The sequence below is a fragment of the Prenolepis imparis genome, unplaced genomic scaffold (assembly GCF_030444845.1).
Source record: "Prenolepis imparis isolate NDT839.2.m4 unplaced genomic scaffold, iyPreImpa1.0 SCAF_12, whole genome shotgun sequence".
Lineage (NCBI taxonomy): Eukaryota > Metazoa > Arthropoda > Insecta > Hymenoptera > Formicidae > Prenolepis > Prenolepis imparis.
This window is the reverse complement of record NW_028141170.1, coordinates 12,710,954-12,732,222: the sequence shown is the minus strand read 5'-3', so window position 1 is coordinate 12,732,222 and position 21,269 is coordinate 12,710,954. Positions and strand designations below refer to the sequence as shown.

At 29.6% G+C, this 21,269-nt stretch overlaps 1 protein-coding gene and 1 long non-coding RNA gene across 6 annotated transcripts; one reads left to right on the top strand and one right to left on the bottom strand.

Moving 5' to 3' along the window:
• Window positions 1–4,818: 4,818 nt before the first annotated feature.
• LOC145943623 (uncharacterized) lies at window positions 4,819–8,251 on the top strand. 2 transcript variants are annotated; one of them, XR_014426550.1, is made up of 7 exons: window positions 4,819–4,939; window positions 5,093–5,263; window positions 5,955–6,277; window positions 6,362–6,454; window positions 6,540–6,757; window positions 6,940–7,234; window positions 7,597–8,251. It is a non-coding gene; the product is annotated as an uncharacterized LOC145943623 (long non-coding RNA). The 2 variants fall into 2 exon arrangements; XR_014426549.1 differs by having other exon boundaries at window positions 7,301–8,251.
• A 22-nt stretch (window positions 8,252–8,273) lies between these two features.
• On the bottom strand, window positions 8,274–20,596 carry Sara (Smad anchor for receptor activation). Of its 4 annotated transcripts, XM_083051278.1 has the most exons (16): window positions 20,212–20,595; window positions 19,967–20,107; window positions 17,722–19,692; window positions 17,210–17,445; window positions 16,941–17,040; window positions 15,410–15,492; window positions 13,544–13,718; window positions 11,836–12,054; window positions 11,633–11,755; window positions 11,380–11,544; window positions 11,092–11,251; window positions 10,382–10,797; window positions 9,906–10,149; window positions 9,615–9,735; window positions 9,367–9,528; window positions 8,275–8,757 (listed from the first exon to the last, which is right to left on the bottom strand). In XM_083051278.1, the coding sequence occupies exons 2-16, from the start codon at window positions 20,037–20,039 to the stop codon at window positions 8,602–8,604; spliced, it is 4,404 nt and encodes a 1,467-aa protein (XP_082907404.1). In that variant the 5' UTR covers window positions 20,040–20,107; window positions 20,212–20,595; the 3' UTR covers window positions 8,275–8,601. The 4 variants fall into 4 exon arrangements, with proteins under 4 accessions (XP_082907405.1, XP_082907407.1, XP_082907404.1 ...); XM_083051279.1 differs by having other exon boundaries at window positions 8,274–8,757; window positions 11,836–12,027; window positions 19,967–20,596; XM_083051281.1 differs by having other exon boundaries at window positions 8,274–8,757; window positions 11,836–12,027; window positions 13,544–13,655; window positions 19,967–20,596.
• Between the last annotated feature and the right edge of the window lie 673 nt (window positions 20,597–21,269).

Here is a 21,269-nt window from a genome sequence, read left to right as displayed (position 1 = left end):
TAGGATATTCTTAATCAGTAAGCTCGACTGTAATCAGCTACAGAGCTATTTTATTAAAAAAAGGTAAAAATAAAATTTTTAAATAAACTTGGGGAAATGTGCAGCTAGCAACGGGTAAGGTTGGGTTAGCCGCGAGTCTGTATTTTATTTATTATAAATTTTTAAGAGCCAAAATGCAAAATCCGACTCTGTCTGGTACTGCGTAATTACATAAAGAATATATTAAAAAAAGTTTCATGGAGCTATATAATTTCTTCGATGCAAAAAATGGGATAAGCGGATCTCACTAGAGCTATACCTAAGAGCAACTCATGGGGACATTTTCTGGTAACATACTGACAGCTTGACAAGGAGAGAGATAATCGTTCTGTCTTTGTCTCTCTTGCATTACGTATGTAGTAGCGTCCATGTAGGCACAAATACTAATATGTTAAGCACACGGATGCGATTATTGAAAGATATAATGGGTGCTTTCCAACAACGACACAGTGCGACACAGAGTATCATTCTATCTTCTTTCAATACCAGTGAACAACAAAGATAGAATGATACTCTGTGTCGCTCTGTGTCGTTATTGGAAAGCACCCAATGTCAACAAGAACCGGCTATCGTATTACCTTTGTTTCTCTGTATATGTAAAACGAGGATAACGATATCTTAGATCTTGCTCCTAACAATATCTTCCAATAATTGTATCTTATTGTATGCCGTATCTCGCATATATTATATGTATCTCAAATTATAGAATAATGATTTATTAAATATTAAAATATATATATTTTTTAAAGATTATTATATGTATAATTTAGAAAGAATATTTAAAATATTTATAAAGTTTATATATATATATATATGTATATATATATGTATATATATATGTATATATATATACATACATATATATATATATATATGATTGACAAGTATGTGTTATCTTGATTTCTTTTCGATTATATATTGATGTTACTTGTATAAAAATATCAGCTGCATAAAGAATAATATAAAGAACTTATGAATAACATATAAATAGCTCAATGCAAGGTGTTCGGTCTATCACCCAGAAAACTCGAGTTCAAGTCTATCGGTATATATATATATTTTTTTTATATTTATTATTATTGGAATATATAGAAATTATTAAAAATATATTTTTTTAAAGGCGATACTTAAGAATTTTTAAATATTGAAAATATTTCAATAATTTTACAACTACAAACACATTGTATATATAAATGCAAAAAATTCGGTAAATAAATTAATCCAATAATAAATCTATCTCTCTAAATCAGTAATCAATATATATATATATATATATATATATATAAAACAGAAAATATAATATCTTTACAGCTATCATTATTGCGATAATACATACACGTTTCAGAACATTTAAAAAATAATTATAATTAAGCAATTATTGTAAACGACCCAACTGGCTTAATTGATCTTTATTAATTCGATATCATATATAAATATACAGACTACGTTTCGACCTTTGGTTCAGGTCCTTATCAAGTCTAAAATTAAAGGATAATACTATATAGAAGGAATCATTTTATAAAAGCATAGCGCAAACCAAGTTGAAAACAACAATTATTATAAAGTAAATGATTAAAACATACCTTACTTAAAATTTTTTTCTTTTTTCAACATGTTACAATTCTCTCTGTACTAAACGTTTCGTATAGATGGTAAAAAACGAACTAAGTTAGACATCCTTTATTATTCTATCATAAATAAGGTTTAAATTCTCTGTGTCTTTATGTAGGTTAATCGTGTTGTTAAATTTTTTTATATAAAACATTTCAGCTATCTCTCTTTTCCTAGTATGTGTTTCACGATGTAAAATATATTAAAGGTTGTCCATTTAAAGTCATGTAAATATTCATTTCTATGTTTGCTTATAACGCTTTGGTTACACCATTAACAACTTAGTCGATCACGCTATTTTATCTGATGAACATTTCCATAATAAGAACTTACATATTGTTAAGGGAATCTTGTCTAATAATTGCTAAAGCAAACATAGAAATGAATATTTACATGACTTCAAATGGACAACCTTTAATATTTTACATCGTGAAACACATACTAGGAAAAGAGAGATAGCTGAAATGTTTTATATAAAAAAATTTAACAAGACGATTAACCTACATAAAGACACAGAGAATTTAAACCTTATTTATGATAGAATAATAAAGGATGTCTAACTTAGTTCGTTTTTTACCATCTATATGAAACGTTTAGTACAGAGAGAATTGTAACATGTTGAAAAAAGAAAAAAATTTTAAGTAAGGTATGTTTTAATCATTTACTTTATAATAATTGTTGTTTTCAACTTGGTTTGCGCTATGCTTTTATAAAATGATTCCTTCTATATAGTATTATCCTTTAATTTTAGACTTGATAAGGACCTGAACCAAAGGTCGAAACGTAGTCTGTATATTTATATATGATATCGAATTAATAAAGATCAATTAAGCCAGTTGGGTCGTTTACAATAATTGCTTAATTTTATTCTTCACTGGCGACACAAAAATATACTCTTATAATTATAATTGTATAATATTGCACTTCGAGAAGACAGTTATCATGACACTTCCGTCATTTGCGCAAAAACAGAAAAAAATACCGAAAAGAACCGTAAACCGAAAATAATTTAACGGTCCGGTTATGGTTCCGGTGTTATAAATTTATCAGAATTTCAATACGGTTTACGGTTTCTGTTCTACTAAAAAACGGTTATGGAACGGTTATCGGTTTTGGTTCCGGTTCGGTCCGGGTCCCTGATATATATATATTAGTTATTGATTTATTACAGGATACATTAATTTATTCACGGAATTATTTTGCATTTTTATGTATATGATAGTTGTAAAATAATTGATATTTTCAATATTTAAAAATTCTTAAAGTTAATCGCTTTTAAAAATATATTTTTTAAAATAATTTTTATATATTCTAATATATTATTTAAAAAAATCATATTGATAGACTTGAACTTGAGTCTTCAGGGTGACAGACCGAACACCTTGCATTGAGCTATTTATAATATGTTACTCGTATGTTCTTTACATCACGATTTATATGGAGCAAGTATTCTTATACAGTAACATCAATATAATCAAAAAGTAATTAAGTAATACATATTTGTTAGCCTATAAATCTATAATTGCCACTACATATTAGACAAGAATTAAAATACTCGTTCTCTCTTTGTCTCTCTATCGCGCTGACGATACATAAAATATCGATAAAAAAGTAGAAGTGAAAAAGCAATAAATTGCCAAGTCTAATAAGCGCCCGTGTCTTACATGTTATAATTAGTTCACTCTGCGAATTATTATTTTATCATTATTATTTATCATTGTACAATTTGGAGACATATATATAAATTTTTGATACTATTTGTTATATATACGCACATATGTGCATAAGCATATATAAAATTTACAAAAAGTAGGTGCTTATTAGCCTTGCTACATTCCTGCCTTCTGCTACGGAAGGCCAGAAAGCATTTTCAGGCCGTGAGTACGTTTACACGGCACCCTTAATCGGGTTTAATAACATCCGTAGTTGTAAGACTGGCCAATCATAGCCGTTCCATTCTTTAGGGAAATGGCTGTGATTGGCCAGTTTTATAACTACGGATGTTATTAAACCTGATTAAGGGCCAATTTCACCAACGTCGGTTAACTTTAACCTCTGGTTAAACTATATCTTTGTCTCGTTTCAGATACGTTCATTAAAAAGAGACAAACATATAGTTTAACCGGAGGTTAAAGTTAATCGACGTTGGTGAAATTGGCCCTAAGGGTGCCGTGTAAACGTACTCCGTATCTCGCGTGTAGCATGTCACGTGATTAGCACGGTAGAGGAACAAGGATAATGTGATTATCGATCCTTGTCTCTCTACCGTGCGTCCGCGTGAGCAATGCAATGGTGTGTACGTGTACATACATACACCACTACATAGAACCTGGGAGTTCGTTTCTCAGCGTTGGCAACATTGAAACCGGAGTTTCGCGTTGTCACCGCGAGAGGCCTCCAATGTCAATTCGGAGTTTGCCTGGGTGCCCTGCCGACCCTTAAAGGAAATTGCATATTGGAAAGCATCAGAATTTCGACAGTTCCTTTTGTATTCTGGAATAGTTGTTTTAAATAATAATGTTCCTTCCGCAATTTATAAACATTTTTTATTATTACATGTAGCTTCCACTATCTTATGTAGTACGAGTTTAATTGAACATTATCTTAATTTTGCTTCCGATTTGTTGAAATCCTTTGTTAATCACTGGTCTAAATTATATGGTGCTGACACAGTTGTTTATAATGTTCATTGTTTAACACATTTAACAGCTGATGCAAAGAATTATGGTATTCTTGACTCATTTAGTGCTTTCCCTTTTGAGTCCTTTCTTTTTCAATTAAAAAGACTTTTGAGAACTTCTAATCAACCATTACAACAAATAGTAAAAAGACTGTCAGAGAGTTCACATGTATTAGTTACAGAAAACAAAAAACTATTAAATGATTACACAAAAGATAAGAAATTTCGCTATCATGTTATATTAAATTCAAAGCATTCAGATGGGCCTCTAATTGATTTCCCTTGTCATGTACAACAATTCAAGAAGATAAAAAGCCTTTATTTTATCAACATTTTCCGGAAATAACTGTGTCACAATGAAAGACAATAACATTGTAGTAATTTACAATTTTGGAATTCAATAAGGATATATATATTATTGGATTAAAATATTTGCAATTAGAAGATATGTACAATTATCCGTGTTCTTCATCACTTTTGAAAATATTTAAAGTTTCATCACTATCCAAACAATATGAAGTTTGGAATATCATTCTATTTTTTGTAAAAATGTTCTTTTGAAACAATCTCTTTTTGCGGTATGTCTTCTACATACACCATAAGAAAGAGGTATATATTATTATATTAAAATTATATTTTTCTTCTATTTCTTTATTCTTTCTATAATATTTAATTATGTTAATATTTAATATTTAATATCTTCTATTTCTTTCTTTCTATAATATTTAATTATGTGATATTTTGTTTTCTTTTTATTTATAGATAAAAATGTTTTCTGTAGTGGATTTTCCTGATGAAGAAACTTGTGAAGTAATACCAACTTCCTGGTTGACTGATGGGATAAAGGAACTCGATTTTGAAAGGCAGTCACAACTTTCGAAACACCAAAATCATATTGGAAGACACATTCATGTCGAGTTTTGTATCAAACAGGTTAATGTTTTTTTAAATAGATTTTTAATATTCACTGTTAAGGGGATCCTAGTCGGATGTCGAACTCCGATAGGTTAGCACCACACATATCCAAACATATACACGTATACACATATACACACGATAGGTTAGCACCACACATATCCAACATATGCACGTATGCACACATATGCGTGAAAATGTTTTTAATATATAACTTTTTTATTAGACTTGCAATCTCACTTTTTATTGTTTACTAATATTTCTTCATGTTAACCCTATCGCGTATACTATATTTTATGCACAGATAAACTGCAGAACTATTTTTATTAAATAAGTATTGTTACGAGCTGACATGAAAAAAGCCGATAACAAAACTGTAATTTTTGATTTTTATATGATTTATATATGGAATTATAGCTAACGCGGTCCGTTTTTATAAGTACTTTAATCGTGGAAAAGGATTTATTGATCTGTATAGTCAATAAAAAGATATCCCAAAATAATAAAGTTGGTTCTGCCGTACCGACAGAACTAACTTTAGCATCCGACTAGGATCCCCTTAACTTTTATTTTCAAAATTTAAATTTGATTTTTCTTTTATTATCTTTTCTCACGAGAATTCAAAGTTTAGTTTGATATTAAACTTAGTTTGATATTAAAGTATAATTTAGTTTAATGCTTTAGTTTAATATTAAAGTATAATTTACAGATCTCTTATCAAAAGCTAAATAAAAAAGAGATGGCGGATATCAGTTTTTAGATACTGATGAAATTCAAACAGGCACGGAAGTAATCGAAAATCAAATAAATAAAAGAAAACGTTTTCCAAATCAACGTTATGCTGTATCAAAATCTGCATCTGAAATATCATCTGATGAAGCATCTTTATCCAGTGAAAGTGATGATAATACAGATAGAAATCAAAATTGCATTTCAAAGAACAAGTCTAAAAAAATTCAATGTCTTAAAAAAGCAAATTTTTACCTGAATCAGAACCTATTGAGTTACTGACTAGTAATAATAATATCCAAAGTAAATTATATAAAACAAATGTTTTTATGCTTTTAATAAATTATAAAATTTATAATAGCCTTATCTGACTTATAATGTTTATAGATATCGAAGAAAGTTCACATTCTTCTGTACTTAAGACAGCGGCAAGAATTGTAACAGTGTTACAATCGCGAACAAGTACAAGTTTATCTGAAAGTAAAATAAGCTTTTACTATCGTTCATGAGAAAATCAACCGACTATTACAAACATTAAAATGCTGATAATCAAATATATTTTCAGGTCAAATCAGAAAATTTATCTCTACATTGGAAAATATTAAGTATGACACAGGCAGCATAAAAAAAGATATCAAATGTATAAAAAATAAAATGTTCAGTGACAACGTTACAGAGGAAAAGTTACCTGAGGAAACAGAGATTCTTATACCTGCCTTATCACTGAGGAATCTTTCGACCTTTAATGAACATCTGAAAGAAAAATCTGTCTTTGCACTTTACGTAAGCAATTATATATGTTTATTTATATTGTTCTTTCTTAAAACTGTAAAAACTGTATGTTTTGTTTCTCTAAAGTGTTCACACATTTTGTTAAAAGAAAAACGAAGACTCTTTCGTTATTTCCGACTATCTTCAAAGAAAATTATCTAAAAAATTTTAAATTATCTTATTTTTGTTTTCAGGTAAATCATTTTCGCCGAATTGGAGGAACTTCGCAAGCGGATCACACACGGAGGATTCTTAAAAAGATTATCCATAATGAATTAGCCCAAAAATTAAACTGGGCAGGAAATTGAGTTTTCTTATACGTTATAGGATCTGCCAGCACTAATCAGGAAGCCTCTGATAAGATAACCGAAGAAACAATTAAATCTTGGTTACGCTATGCAATGGATCGAGATGGTGGACGAAACAAGAGGAAGGAAACTATAAATAACAATCAAACTAACAATGAATCACTATCAGATAATTAAACGAGTTAAGAATCAATTTTTTTATGCTTTCTCTTTCCATGGAAAAATTCCATTTTTCATTTGATTTTAGATTTGCCATATATAGTAAATCATGGAAACTATGTCGACATAATAAACGTTGGGCAATCAACATAGATCCAATATAAGACCAATGTTTATGTGCTGCTCGGGATGTTGTTTATTGTATACGAAAATCAAATAAACATAAAAATAAGATTGTCCATTTAGATAGATTAGCTTCTCATCATGAAAGGCAATCTTTTTAATTTCGAAAAGAAAGCATTAGGCTAGTTTAGGTGGTATTACATCCAAAGCCCAATTAATTTATTAGTGTTATAGAATACTCGTTGGAATTTTTCTTTTAAGGAAACGCCTCGGAGTCATTTTGGATACCTCGTGAGACAACGTTTTATTATCGAAGACTGCCTCACCCACGGTTTTTTATCCGTGGTTTTCCCGTGGGTCGTAGGGCAAATGCCGAGGAAGGGACTAGAGGAGTCCTTTCGGGGACGATTGAGTCCACGGAAGATACCTCCCTCTTGTCTGAAGATGTTATTGGAATAGCGGAAAGATGGTGAAACTCAAATGTGAGGAATTTAATCAGTCGATGGAGTAAGGAACATTATGCCGCTCGGTATCCTGTAGCAGCAGCTCAGGTTAGAACAAAAAGACACATCTTTTACTCTGGAGTCGACTACTGGTAGAAAAAACGAATATCAAGAAGAGTTATGCTTGGTACCTTGGGATGAAACCTGAGTTAGAGCAAGAGGACTCGTCTTCTGGATTCAATACATCGATTTTGGATTGTCAGGACGACAAATTTGGAAGAAGGGGGGCAGTGTTGCGTCCCCGTATTCTTTGCCGCTGTGTATTTCGTTACTTTATTATTTATTTCTATATATAAATTCGCAGAATACTAATGTTTCTCTATAAGTAAGGAAGACAAGATAGGATTTCGACACAATAAACATTAAATTTTTTCTTGTCACTATGTTACTATTATTATTTCATTACTTATATTTGTAAAAGATATTATTTACATATATCATCGTAATTATATATTGTTGAATATTATACAAATCAATTATATATTGTTGAATATTATACAAATCACAATTATCGTTAAATTTTGTGATAAAATTAAACATTCTATTTGCAATTTGATAAATAAAATTTTAAAAAGAAGAATTAGATAGAGAAATTAGAAAAATATCTTCATAATAAAACGAAAAAGTATACAGAAGAAATAACATATATATCATATAATCGCTGCATCATAATATTTAGTAATTGCACATCTTTCCCACTGAATAAAAATTATATTATTCTAAAACATTACCAATTAAAAAATATAGAGTACATACTACCTTTTTAATCTTCAAGTACATAGAATATCAATTCAAGCACTGTATGCGCATCCTGACTGTTCTGTGCAGCTTTGTGTAAAACTTGAATTAATTCATTATCTAAGCTCTTCATATAAATAGGCGGCAATTTTATGCCCTCGCTTCCAGCTTCATAGCCCACCTATATATGCATTTAAAATTAAATTTAATAATTTCAATAATTAATTATAATTTTAATATATATTATATAAATATATACACAATGTTTTATTTTAAATATAGTCGAATATTGGTGAAACTATGATTATAACAAGAAAATATTTCATACAAAAATTAAGTCTTGAAGGAGAAAAAATTAAATTGAGTAATCTTGAATTTCAACTAAGGACAATTTTCAATTTTTTTCTTCGCAATTTCGACGTAAAATGTTAGAAAGATAAAATAGCCAAAAATTTAATAGTTTACGAGATATTTTATACTTTGACATAATTTTAGATGAATTACCTTGTAAAATATTCATTTTTGATCTTACATTAATACTTTTATGCACAAAATAATGACAGAAATCAATTTGTGTAAAGAAATGCAGTTTATTGCAAATTAACATTAATTAAAATTCAAGATTAACTTTTTTCGTCCCTCAAAACCCTTTAAATTTTCTCTAAAACATTTTTTTGTACATCAAGTTTAACATTATATTTAAAATTATTTCCATTAAAATAAGGCATCCTGTATGTATATGGTTCTAATTTTTATAATAAATTAAATTATTAAAAAACAATAAATTTACATTGTCTGAATGAATAGTTGCTCGCACTCCAAGTTTCGTTAAACCAGCTGTTGCCAGAAGATCCAACAGTTTAACCAATGCCGTACATGTTGCCTTTGCTATGTTTCCAGACAGTTTATTTATATCCACAGGATCGTTGACGCCATTCGAATGATCATCTGACTTTTAAAGTAATATTATTTTACTAATCATCTGACTTATATGTGTACATAATAACAACATATTTTTTATGTTATTGTGATACATACTTTTATAATAAATACTTCTGTCCAGCGTATAAATCGGGTTGCGCCTCTATAATCGGTGCCATTATGTACTCTAATAGATGGTACACCGTCCATTAGTTGCCCATCAATGGGACTTTTGACTCTGGCAATAAAAAATCATTGTCTTATTAAATGAGGAAAAAAGTTTGCAATATATAAGGCAATATAAAGGATACATGAATATACACTACTAATTAGAGAAAAATTGATTATAAAGTTCGTGTAAGCAATTATTTCATTATAATACTAGCTAGATAAGATCAAGATATTTACCCCAAATTGAACAGCACATCGTTATCGACCCACTTAATATTTACAGTTTCGTCCGGTTCCAGTGCTCCTTGACGTCCGCAACCGATTGAAAAATCTTGCATATTTTTAAGAGCAGCTTTCAAAGCTTCCATTTTTTCTGGCATTATTTCCACCATTAATCCATCCTCTACAATACTGGATTTGGCAGAAAGTCCCATTGATGATTTCAGAGCGCCATTGATGACAATAAAACTAGCACCGGTTACTACATAATGGAAAAATATATAAATATCCTTTATACAAGATAATAAATAAAAATAAGTAAATCACTTATACTTTAGCTAATATCGAATATTGCTTTCAACAGATTTAATTTTTTTATCTATGTTCATTAAACATTTTTTATTTGGGGCTTAATGAATACTATCTATCTTATTAACTGCTTTTCTTTTAACATTCTACATATTATCAGAAATTTTGTTGAAAATAGAATTCACCTGTTCTGGGCTTGTTATGAATATTTATCGCTTGTGTTTGATAATTGCTTTCGTCGCCAGTATTTGTTTGTATGCAAACTAAATGTGAATCCGCGGCTATACTAAAATTTGAGGCATAAGCCAATACATGATCATTCGAGTTATAAAGCCCTTTTATAACTTGGTCATATCGATTTCTAGGAAACATAACGTCCGTTGTTCGATTCTTGAGATGAATTGTTAAGCCTCTCACTCCTGGCAAAGTATACCCAAAATTTCTAAAATCCGCTAACACTTTCATGACAGTATGTCCAATCTCAAAGTATAACGCATCCCGGAAACGAACGGACACTAATGGGCAAGGATAATAACGATATTCTGCACCAAGACGTAAAACAAGTCTTAATGGAAATACTTTAGCCCATGGAGTTTCCCACCTAAAATAAAGAGAAAATATAAATGAAATGATTATGACCAGATAAACATAACCATATGATTGAAACAAATTGCAAGATTGATGTGACATCCTATATATTATCCCAAAATATATATAATTATCCCAAAATTGAATTTTTTAATGTAAAAAGAATACTATAAAAATATATGTATATGTATTAATAATAAACAAATCCACATATCTGATAAAATGTGTGTGTGTACTATATACTAATAATTATAAAATATACTATAGTAACTAATATAATAATAATTTTATTATATTATAAATATACCTATGAATCAAGAGTCCGATTAGGAAAGGTGCAGGTGGCAAAATAATTTTCTGTAAACATTGTAATGTTTGACGAATAAAAAGAAATCCCGTATGCTCGCGCGAACCCAATAGGTTGCTACCTTGATATACCGAGAATCCGAGTTCTGTTATTGTATTACCTATAAGAAAAAAATCCGGTAAAAATAATTTATTGCAATGTAGAATGCAAGAATATGTTACAAACATTAAGTAAATTTATATTAGGTATGTAAGTGATGTAAGATACATATAAAATGTGTTATATTACCTTTAATAGCTTCGAGATATAATTGATTGATATATATGAGAAGATCCCTTGGAATTCGCGTTTCATCCGGTAAAATCTCGACTAATAAAATAACTTCGTCCTGGCCAACGCAAGCAAGACCTCTCGATGTCACATTCCAGCAGATCTTATTTACACAGCAGTTTACTAAAAAAAATTACAAATTTAAAATCTCCTGCTAAAATATGACGAATGAAGAGAATATTGTTTGAAAAATATTGTCTATTTTACTTACAATTAATTATTTTTACATACGCATATAGATTTCGATTGATCGCGAACATTACAGGTGATTCACATTCGTTTTTTAGCGTCTTATAAAGTACGCTTTCATCCATAGGGGGATGATACGTAATTTCTGTTTATAATGAGAAAAAAGGAAACGATATTAAATATATATTATTGTGCGATTATTTGTACAATATACAACATCCTTACGGCCTTTGTGTATAGTGACGGTTGGAGGCAATAAATTAGCATCATGCGGTATATAACTGTTAGTTATATTATCTAGAGGAGGATGACTCTGTTTCCTCGCAGTGGTCTCCGTCAACGTGGATCCCGATGCAAAAATCCGTTTGTTTCCTTGCTTACGATACGACGGCTTCGGATCCCAACACGTGTCTAGCTCTGTCAGGTCACAGCCAGGCCTTATTCCTGTGTTTTAGTTATAGGTGCGTAAAAATAAAACAAACAAGGAAGGGGGTTGGAGGCTGACAACGTGATGACACGTTTCAGAGAGGCAGAAATAAATAGCTAATAACTTTGTATCGGATGTACTGGATGAAGGAATAATAACAAAAAAAAACGAAACTAAAAATATAATGTTACAGGAAAAGTGATATGTATGATTTAAGATAATTGTGTAGCAATAACAATTTACATTATATACAGGGTGTCCGATAATAGCTTTACATCATATCAAGGAAGGAAAAGATGGCGCTTTTTCTGATTTCTACTGATTTTTTCCCAGAGGAAATAAATTTATATCGCTTTCCAAGATCATTTGAAGGTCATTTATGTTCTTTTAAATGAACGTACAATTTTAACATAATAAATGAATTCTTCGTGAAAAAAATGAAAAATATTCTTTGCAAAAATTTTTAAAACTCGATATTTTTTATGAACTCAAGAGTTGCTCCATTTACAAAAACATAGGCTACGTTCAGCAGCTCAACAGTTGAGCAATTTTCCGATGTCATTCAACGTTAATTGGCTGGATCTTAAAGTAGGAACCAATCACGTTCGATTGCTACTTAGCAGTTGAGTCTGCTGAACGCGGCCATAAATGATCTTCAAATAATTTTGAAAAACGCCCTCTAGGAAAAAGCCAGTAGCACCATCTTTTTTTCCCCCCTCGATATCCTGTAACTTTTGTTTGAAGCATTATTTCCTAAATCGTAAATTGATAAATATAACCGTATTAATCGAAATGATAGATTAAAATGAAACACCCTGTATATATAAAATATCTATAGACATAAAAGTTATTATGCGTCCATAAATTTGTAATTGTAGTCAATATAAAGTGTATAAATATAATTTGTATACTGAACAATTTAAATTGTATATATTTAATACATGATTATTTTAAGGCTCCTGGGTCTTCGCCATGGCCATGTTAGATTGTGACGTCAGAGGCAAGAAAAGCACACGCTGAAAATTCTTAGATGCCATTTTTAAATGAAAAGATATTTCGATGAAACACTACTTCAGATGGCTTTAGCACACACTTTTAAAATACCACACACACACACACACACGAAAACTATTCTTTTTCTTTGACAGTCAATCAACAACCGTAACATGATCGTGATGTCAGACTTTGTCATGCGGAATGACTGCGCATGTGCGAAGATTAGACAGACTGGGCCTCATATTACATTTTACAGTTGTTGATTAATTATAAAAGGAAAAGGATAGTTTTTGAGATATTTTAAGAGTGTGCTAAAGCCATCTGAAGTGCTGTTTCATCGAAATATTTTTTTATTTCGAAATGGCATCTAAGAATTTTTAGCGTGTGTTTTCTTGTCTCTGACGTCACAATTCCAACATGGTCGGTGATGAGCCAGTAGCCTTAAAATTATACAATGTATAATAGTGAAAAAAAAGTTGAAAACACTTAATAACATAAATATGTACATACCATCACTGAACATTACAGATTTTTGTCCCTCTGTACGATGTTTTGAACCCTCTCTCTTTAGAACACCCACAGGTACCATCACTGTTGGTGGTGGTGGTAAACCGCCAGCTAACTGTTGCAAGGGTGGTATAGTTGAGCAATACTCCATAGGATTATTTGGATTAGGCTGTCTCCCCTATAACCATTTGTTGAATACTTCTAACATCGACATTTGTCCAATTGTTCAGCAAACACATTTATAGTCAAATATATTAAAAAATGTATTATGTTTACGAATTTATAATTGGAGTTAATGACATATTGTTTTGGTATACTAAAAAAAAAGTTTACAGTAATATCTTAAAAAAAAGTTTCATTATTCTATTAAAAAAACTGATGTTATCCATGACTTATTATATCATCTATATCTATAACATAATTTTTATCACTAAAAGATAGATAAAAAGGAATCGCGGTAAGTTTAAAAAAAACTGCTGTATATGTTTTAAATTTTAACTTAAGCTATTTGTAAGTATTATTTACTTTTTTAATATTCATCACAATACATTATAATCAGACTTTATTATTGCAAGTTAGATTTAATTATATATAGCGTGTTTTAATAATCAATGAATGTTTTCTAGCAAGAAAAGACAAGTAGATACTGTGTCATGCAATTGGTTACTAAATAAAAAATTTCTGAAGTAAGAAAAGATTTTTATGAATATAAAAAATTTTATTCAATAATAAAATCATGTAACATTGCTATATGTTTCTTGCTGCAAAGCATTTATGATTTACGTGTTTGCTAAACCTTAGATATAATTGCAATATATATATAGCAAATTATATTTTATCACATAATAACTCTACTAAAACATCTTTTCTCTCATAATGACATGCATATTCTACTAAAAACTAGAGAAGTCATAAAAAATCATTACATGCTTGTAATATATGCACTTCTTACATACAAAATATACGTAGTATAAAACATACTTAATACAAAACATACATAGTATGGAGTTTACAAAGATATTTATTAAACAGATTACTAAAAATCTTTCTCCTCTATTTTTTAAAAATTGAAATTTTAATTAAATATTAAATCTTTTTGTATATTACAAAAATATCTTGTTATTACAAATATCTTGCTATTATATCTTGATATTAGAAATATCTATAGAAAAATATTAAAAATATTTATTAATAATTAAACAATATTAGATCAGCGTTCCAACGAATTTTTTTCTCTCTTGATCTTTCTCTCTATATATACATATATATTTGCAATATATTATAATTACTTGCAATATTTGATATCTTCAAAATGAATTTTATTTTTCAAGATATATTATTTTTCAGTAGGTATATATATTCTTATGTATATCTGTATAAATCTATATAAATCTAAGAAACCATCTCTAATCCAATATAAATATACATTTTAAAGAGATCTTTTTCATATTAAAACAAAAAGATTATAATATAATATTAATTTATATCTATAATATGTATGTATTAATAATTTGTTATAGAAACAAATATGAAGTATTTTAGTTTAATAATTAATTTAATCTGCTTGTTTGATATATATAAATTATTTATGCAAATAAAGCATATAAAAACAGAAGTATTCAACAAATTCTTATAGGTATCTGATCAGACTTATATTAATATTTTTATAATACTTAAAGTTAGTATCCAATTTCGTTGGATGAAATCTATCAATCAATATGTAAAATTATGAAAATAATTTATATAAGTTTAAATACGTGACTTGTTTATTTTCTTAAATTTCATCAATGATCAAATACTTTCAAAAGAGACTTAATAGATTACAGCTACTGTTTCATTTATAATTGTTAACAAAAAGTAAATATATACCTGCGAGGAATTGGTGTCACTAGAATCTGCATATGAATTATAATTAGTTGACCAATTATAACTAGTTCCCTGCTCGTTTTCAGCTGAAAATGCAAATATATATGATATATAAAAGTTCCTTTTTTGTGTTATATAAGAAATTTATTAATGATTTATTATATAGAAATTTTTATTGATAATTTATTATTATAAATTCATTCTTTTTGTTTCAAAAATAAAAAAAAATTATTATGATATACCTATATATACTTGTCAAAAAAATTATCGCAACACGTAATCAATATCAAAATTTAGCATAAATTCAAATAAGCGTATCTCCGCGAAAAATTGTCGTATTTCAAAAATTTTTTTTTTGTTTTAAAGGGTAAAGTCTCTACTTTAAGGAACTTTCGTTCGATTTTGATTTTATTCTCTCCCCCTTTCTCCATCCCTTTAAAAGGACTTTTTTTTTTTCAAAAAATTGCATAGTTTGACGAACTCTACGGAGTGTACTAAATTTTTTCCGCAAATATCATCATTACTATCGTAAAATATGGACTTTTCTCTACAAATTTAAAAAAAAAATTGAATACCGTACGATTTTTTTTCGCGAAGTTACGGCGTATCAAAGTTACCTATGCATTTTTGCCTATATATTCAATTACCGCCAACATTAGCATTACCCGATGGACACTACGGGGAGGTTGCTGGTCGGATTTTGCCCATCGTGTGTGTGTGTGTGTGTTGGGGCAGGGATATGTGTTCGTATTTAAAATTGTATATTTCTGCCTCGTCTTCGGATGACCTCTTGCAGGCGCTCACGCATATTAATGCAGGCTCTAATTGTGGCTTGCAGAATTTCGAACTATATTCGATGTAGGACTGCTTCCAATTGCTGGAAATTGGTTGGTAGTCTTTCAAAATCATGCAGCTATCTTCCCATAAAAGGTCATCCGAAGACGAGGCAGAAATACACTATTTTAAATACGAACATATATCTCTGCCCCAACACACACACACACCACACACACACACACACACACACACACGCACGCGCGATGGGCAAAATCCGACCAGCAACTTCCCCGTAGTGCCCATCGGATAATGCTAATGTTGGCGGTAATTGAATACATGGGCAAGAATGCATAGGTAACTTTGATATGCTGTAACTTCGCGAAAAAAAATCGTACGGTATTCAATTTTTTTTTAAATTTGTAGAGAAAAGTCCATATTTTACGATAGTTATGATATTTGCGAAAAAAATTTAGTACACTCCGTAGAATTCGTCAAACTATGCAATTTTTTGAAAAAAAAACATCCTCCCTTTTAAAGGGATGGAGAAAGGGGGAGAGAATAAAATCAAAATCGAACGAAAGTTCCTTAAAGTAGAGACTTTACCCTTTAAAACAAAAAAAACATTTTTGAAATACGATAGTTTTTCGCGGAAATACGCTTATTTGAATTTATGCTAAATTTTGATATTAATTACGTGTTGCGATAATTTTTTTGACGAGTATATATATCTTATTAACAAAAGACTATTTCTATTTACCTTTCGTGAGTAAATGATAACACGGGACGCAAACGCGAGAATCGATGTTTCCTTGATATTCCAATCTGTATTTCATATTGCAACATTTGTTACATAATACCTGTAAAATGTAAATGGAGATAAACACTTAATTGTTATGAAAATACGAATATTGTAAACTTTGTATTATAAAGCCAGTTAATAAAAATATAAACAATATTATTCAGTATTTCAGTTCAAATAGTAAAATAAATACATGCCAAACTGATTTTACTTTGAGTTTCACGTACTTTACCACAAGCCCGACAATGATGACGTCTTTTAAGTACAGTAAACTTAATATCACATAACATACAACTAGGTGCATCGCTATCTGGCACCCAAAACGGAGGTTGCTTTCCCAATATGGTATTACATTCGACTAAGGAATTATCAGAAACATCCGATGAAGCACCCCGATCTTCATCAATAATACCCCCTGTGGTTTCTGAATGTTCCAGTTCTGCTGGTGTAGTGCTTAAAGATCCTGAAAATTCCAGATTATCAACTTTGTTCCCCTTGAGATCTTTTAACTTTTGTATAAAATATTTTTGCGTTATACACAGCCATAGTTTCAAAGATATTCGACTATATTTAAATGAGATACCATGTATAAATGTTTTACTTAATTATTATATAATTGTGCACCAATCTAATTAAGAATATAAAAATATAAATATAAAGCTAAAAATAAAAATATAAAACTAACAATATAATAAATGACACACTGGAAATATAAAAATAAAACTTTTTAGCAACGTACCAAGAATATGGGAATCGTTTTTATGTGTCGAAACAATATCCAATGTCTGAGGACGAGTTGGTTTCTCCGTTTCCTCATTATTTTCATTTGTATAAGAGATTGTACAAGCATCAGTAATTTCCATCTTAGAGATTAAATCACTATCGTGTGTCCTGTTATCATGTAATGTAATAGCATCTTTATTATCCTCAGTAATATCTTGGTAATATACTTTCTCATTATAATCTTTATTTTCTGACAAATTTTTTACAGCATCATTATTGTTATCCTGTAATTGCGTATCTGTATTATCTTGTTGTAATTTCTGTGTCATATTGATGTTGCAATTATCCTGTTCTCTAACATTTTCAAAGTTTGATGTCACTTTTACTTCAACAGCAACATTTGATACAGCTTGCAAGGTATCCTCCGATGTGACTATGTCTTGATCGATTACCTCAATTACATCCTTATCTTTTATCATTTTATCCAGTTTATTAGTTTGTCTGTCGGAATTACTTTTTTCACTTATAGCAATTTTTATTGTATCATTACATTCTACATCTGTTATATTTTCATTATGTGCATCCATATAATCAATTACAGGAAATTTTTGTACTTTCTCCTGAATGCCTTCTTCAGATAATTTTGGAAGTTCGCCAATCATAATTCTCTCAAATATCGGTACTTCATTAATATCATCTCGATGACATGGATTCACAGTGTTTTCCTTATTATCTTTTACTTCATCATATGTCTTTAGCGACCAAATATCTGTATGTGATGATATATCTTCCACCTTAGATTGTTCTTCCTTTTCCAACTCTAACAAATATTGATTTAATTTTTCCTCAGAAAAATCATCACTAGTATCAATTGTATTCATTGTACACATATTAGATAAAATGTTGCAGCTCTTAGTCGTTTTCACATTTTCATTCAGATCTTCATTCTTCATTGTATTCGCATCTAAATTTGTAGTACTTTTTACTACAAAATTGCTTCCCTTATTTTCGATAAATATGTGTTTATCAATGAGATTCTGATCCTTTAGATCTAAATGCTTTTGTTCATTAGCAGTACTTTCATAAATATTTTTAAACGAGCCATCATTAACCAAAAGTTTTTCGTTAACATCAGTTTTAAATATTTCTGTACCTGCGGTAATATTATCATATTTGTTTATTGAAATAGTTGTGTTCGGTGCAAAGATTACAGCATTGCTATTATTTTTTTCAGATTGTATCAGGGTAGAGTGTTGAGATACATTCTGCATTACATTATCCTGTTTGTTATCAGCTTCAACTTCGACATATGCACTTGCTTCCACCGGCAAAATATTTTTGTAATCCAAGACATTTTCACCAGTTGCATCCATCAAGTCTTTTTTCTTTGGAATCAAACATTTATTAGTCGCTGCATCTTTACTTGATATAAAATCTTTCTCTACTGTATTATCTACAGATATCTTAGGTAGATCATCTAACACAGGCTGAACATAACTTAAGCTTCCAGTAGGAGCATTAATATATTCATTTAAACTATTAAACACATTGCTAATACTAGGCTTAAAACTTGGTTGATTCAACTTTTTGTCATATCTATTACTGTCTTTCGAATCATTACTTCCATTCTGTTGTTTCTGCATTAAGTTATACGATATGTCGTTATATATTGTCATTTGATCAGAAGCATGTGTATGAACACCTGATTTCTGTCCCGATTTGTCACTAACACAATCATGTGTGTAAAAATTGTTTATAGAATCCTTGCTGTCCGATACTGACATTACTGCCTTTTCAGTTAATGAATATCTGCAATCGACATCTATCTCTCTATGTTTTTCAAAAGATGGTATTGCATCAATCGCTATACTTTTCCCAGAATTAATATTGTATTGTATTTTTGAAGGCACGGATTCAATGGCATGCCTATCTGTAGCAGATGCACTGATTGTAGAAGTCGCTACTGATGCCACTTGTTCTGCGCAATCTGCAAATTATTATATTTCAGTTTTACGTTAATACATACAAAATACGCAACACATTTTTCTTATTTATGTCTATAATAATCTTATAATATAAAAATTCTATTCTCTTAAAGTTTAATTGTTAAAAAAACTCTAGAAATTAAGGGACAAAGTATCTATGTAAAGTTAGAAAAAAGTAATAGTATGATGATAGTGAGAGGTAACTAACACACACAGTTTGATACTTAGATCTGGAAAAAAAAGTAAAAATTGGCTTGAAGGAGAAAGCTTTTTTACCTTCGTTGAATTCAAAATCGTTCAGAACTTTATCCAAGTCAATCACAAACTTCTCCATAATGCTACGATACATCGATCGCGTTTCTTTTACTGCATACAAATTTATTATATAGCAGTTCTACACATACCTAATATCCGTAACTGTACATGGAATTCGATTAATATTAACAATTTCCATAATTAAAAATATGGCTTTTTTTTTATTTGGTATATAACGTCCGCATAATGTAATCAATAATATTTACGTTTCAATACACATGTTCTAACACCCATGGATGAAAAAGAAAATACGCCATACACTGTACACTTTGACACTTTTAAACGAAAAACAAATTGTATCAATATTATGCATGAGACGAATATAACGTTACATACACGATTATTTCATTAACAATTGTTGAATGTTGCAATGACCTTTAAAATATGACATTTTCATCGTAAAGTCTAGCACATTTCGGATTCGGAATTACTTTGACACATTATTTCAAATAATTTAAAGCGATATAAATTTTATTACATATGCTTTTACATGTGTGGACAAAATCGTCACGCGAATAACATTGAATAGAATATATAAAGAGCATTTGCGCAGTGGTGTGTGTCTGATTTGGTGTGCAGCGTTGCCAGATACAACGAACGAGAGATAGCCTCACTCATTACTCTAGATAGCCTAAAACCGCCATCATTTCTGCCAACTTAAGTAATCTAAAGCCTAGTCTACAATAGAGTCGTAAGGTCGTAAACGTAAGAAATTGACCAATCACAGTCGATTATTCTCCTCGAATTCAACTGTGATTGGTCAATTTCTTACGTTTACGACCTTACGACTCTATTGTAGACTAGGCTTAAGGCCGGTATTCATAGTCCGTTCTTATATTTAAGATCGTCTTAAGACCTCGTTTAACCAATCAAATGCTCGCATAGCATCTCTTGATTGGTTGAACGAGATCTTGAGACGATCTTAAATATAAGAACGGACTATGAATACCGGCCTAAAATCACAAGAAAAAAGCGGTATTTTAAATAATTTTTACGTATATTCATCACATTGTGCACATAATACTAAAACTAAATGTTAAACCTGGAAGAAATATTAAATTAAATATTAAATAAATATTAAATATTAAAATTTTTTATTTTTTAAGTAATGAAATTTATAATTATATTTAATTTTTATCACAGATACATAATATTTTTATATTCTATCTATTATATTATATATCTATATATTTATATATGTATTTATCTTCAATATATAATCTATCTATTTTAATTTTATATTTATTCCTTATTTTATATCTAT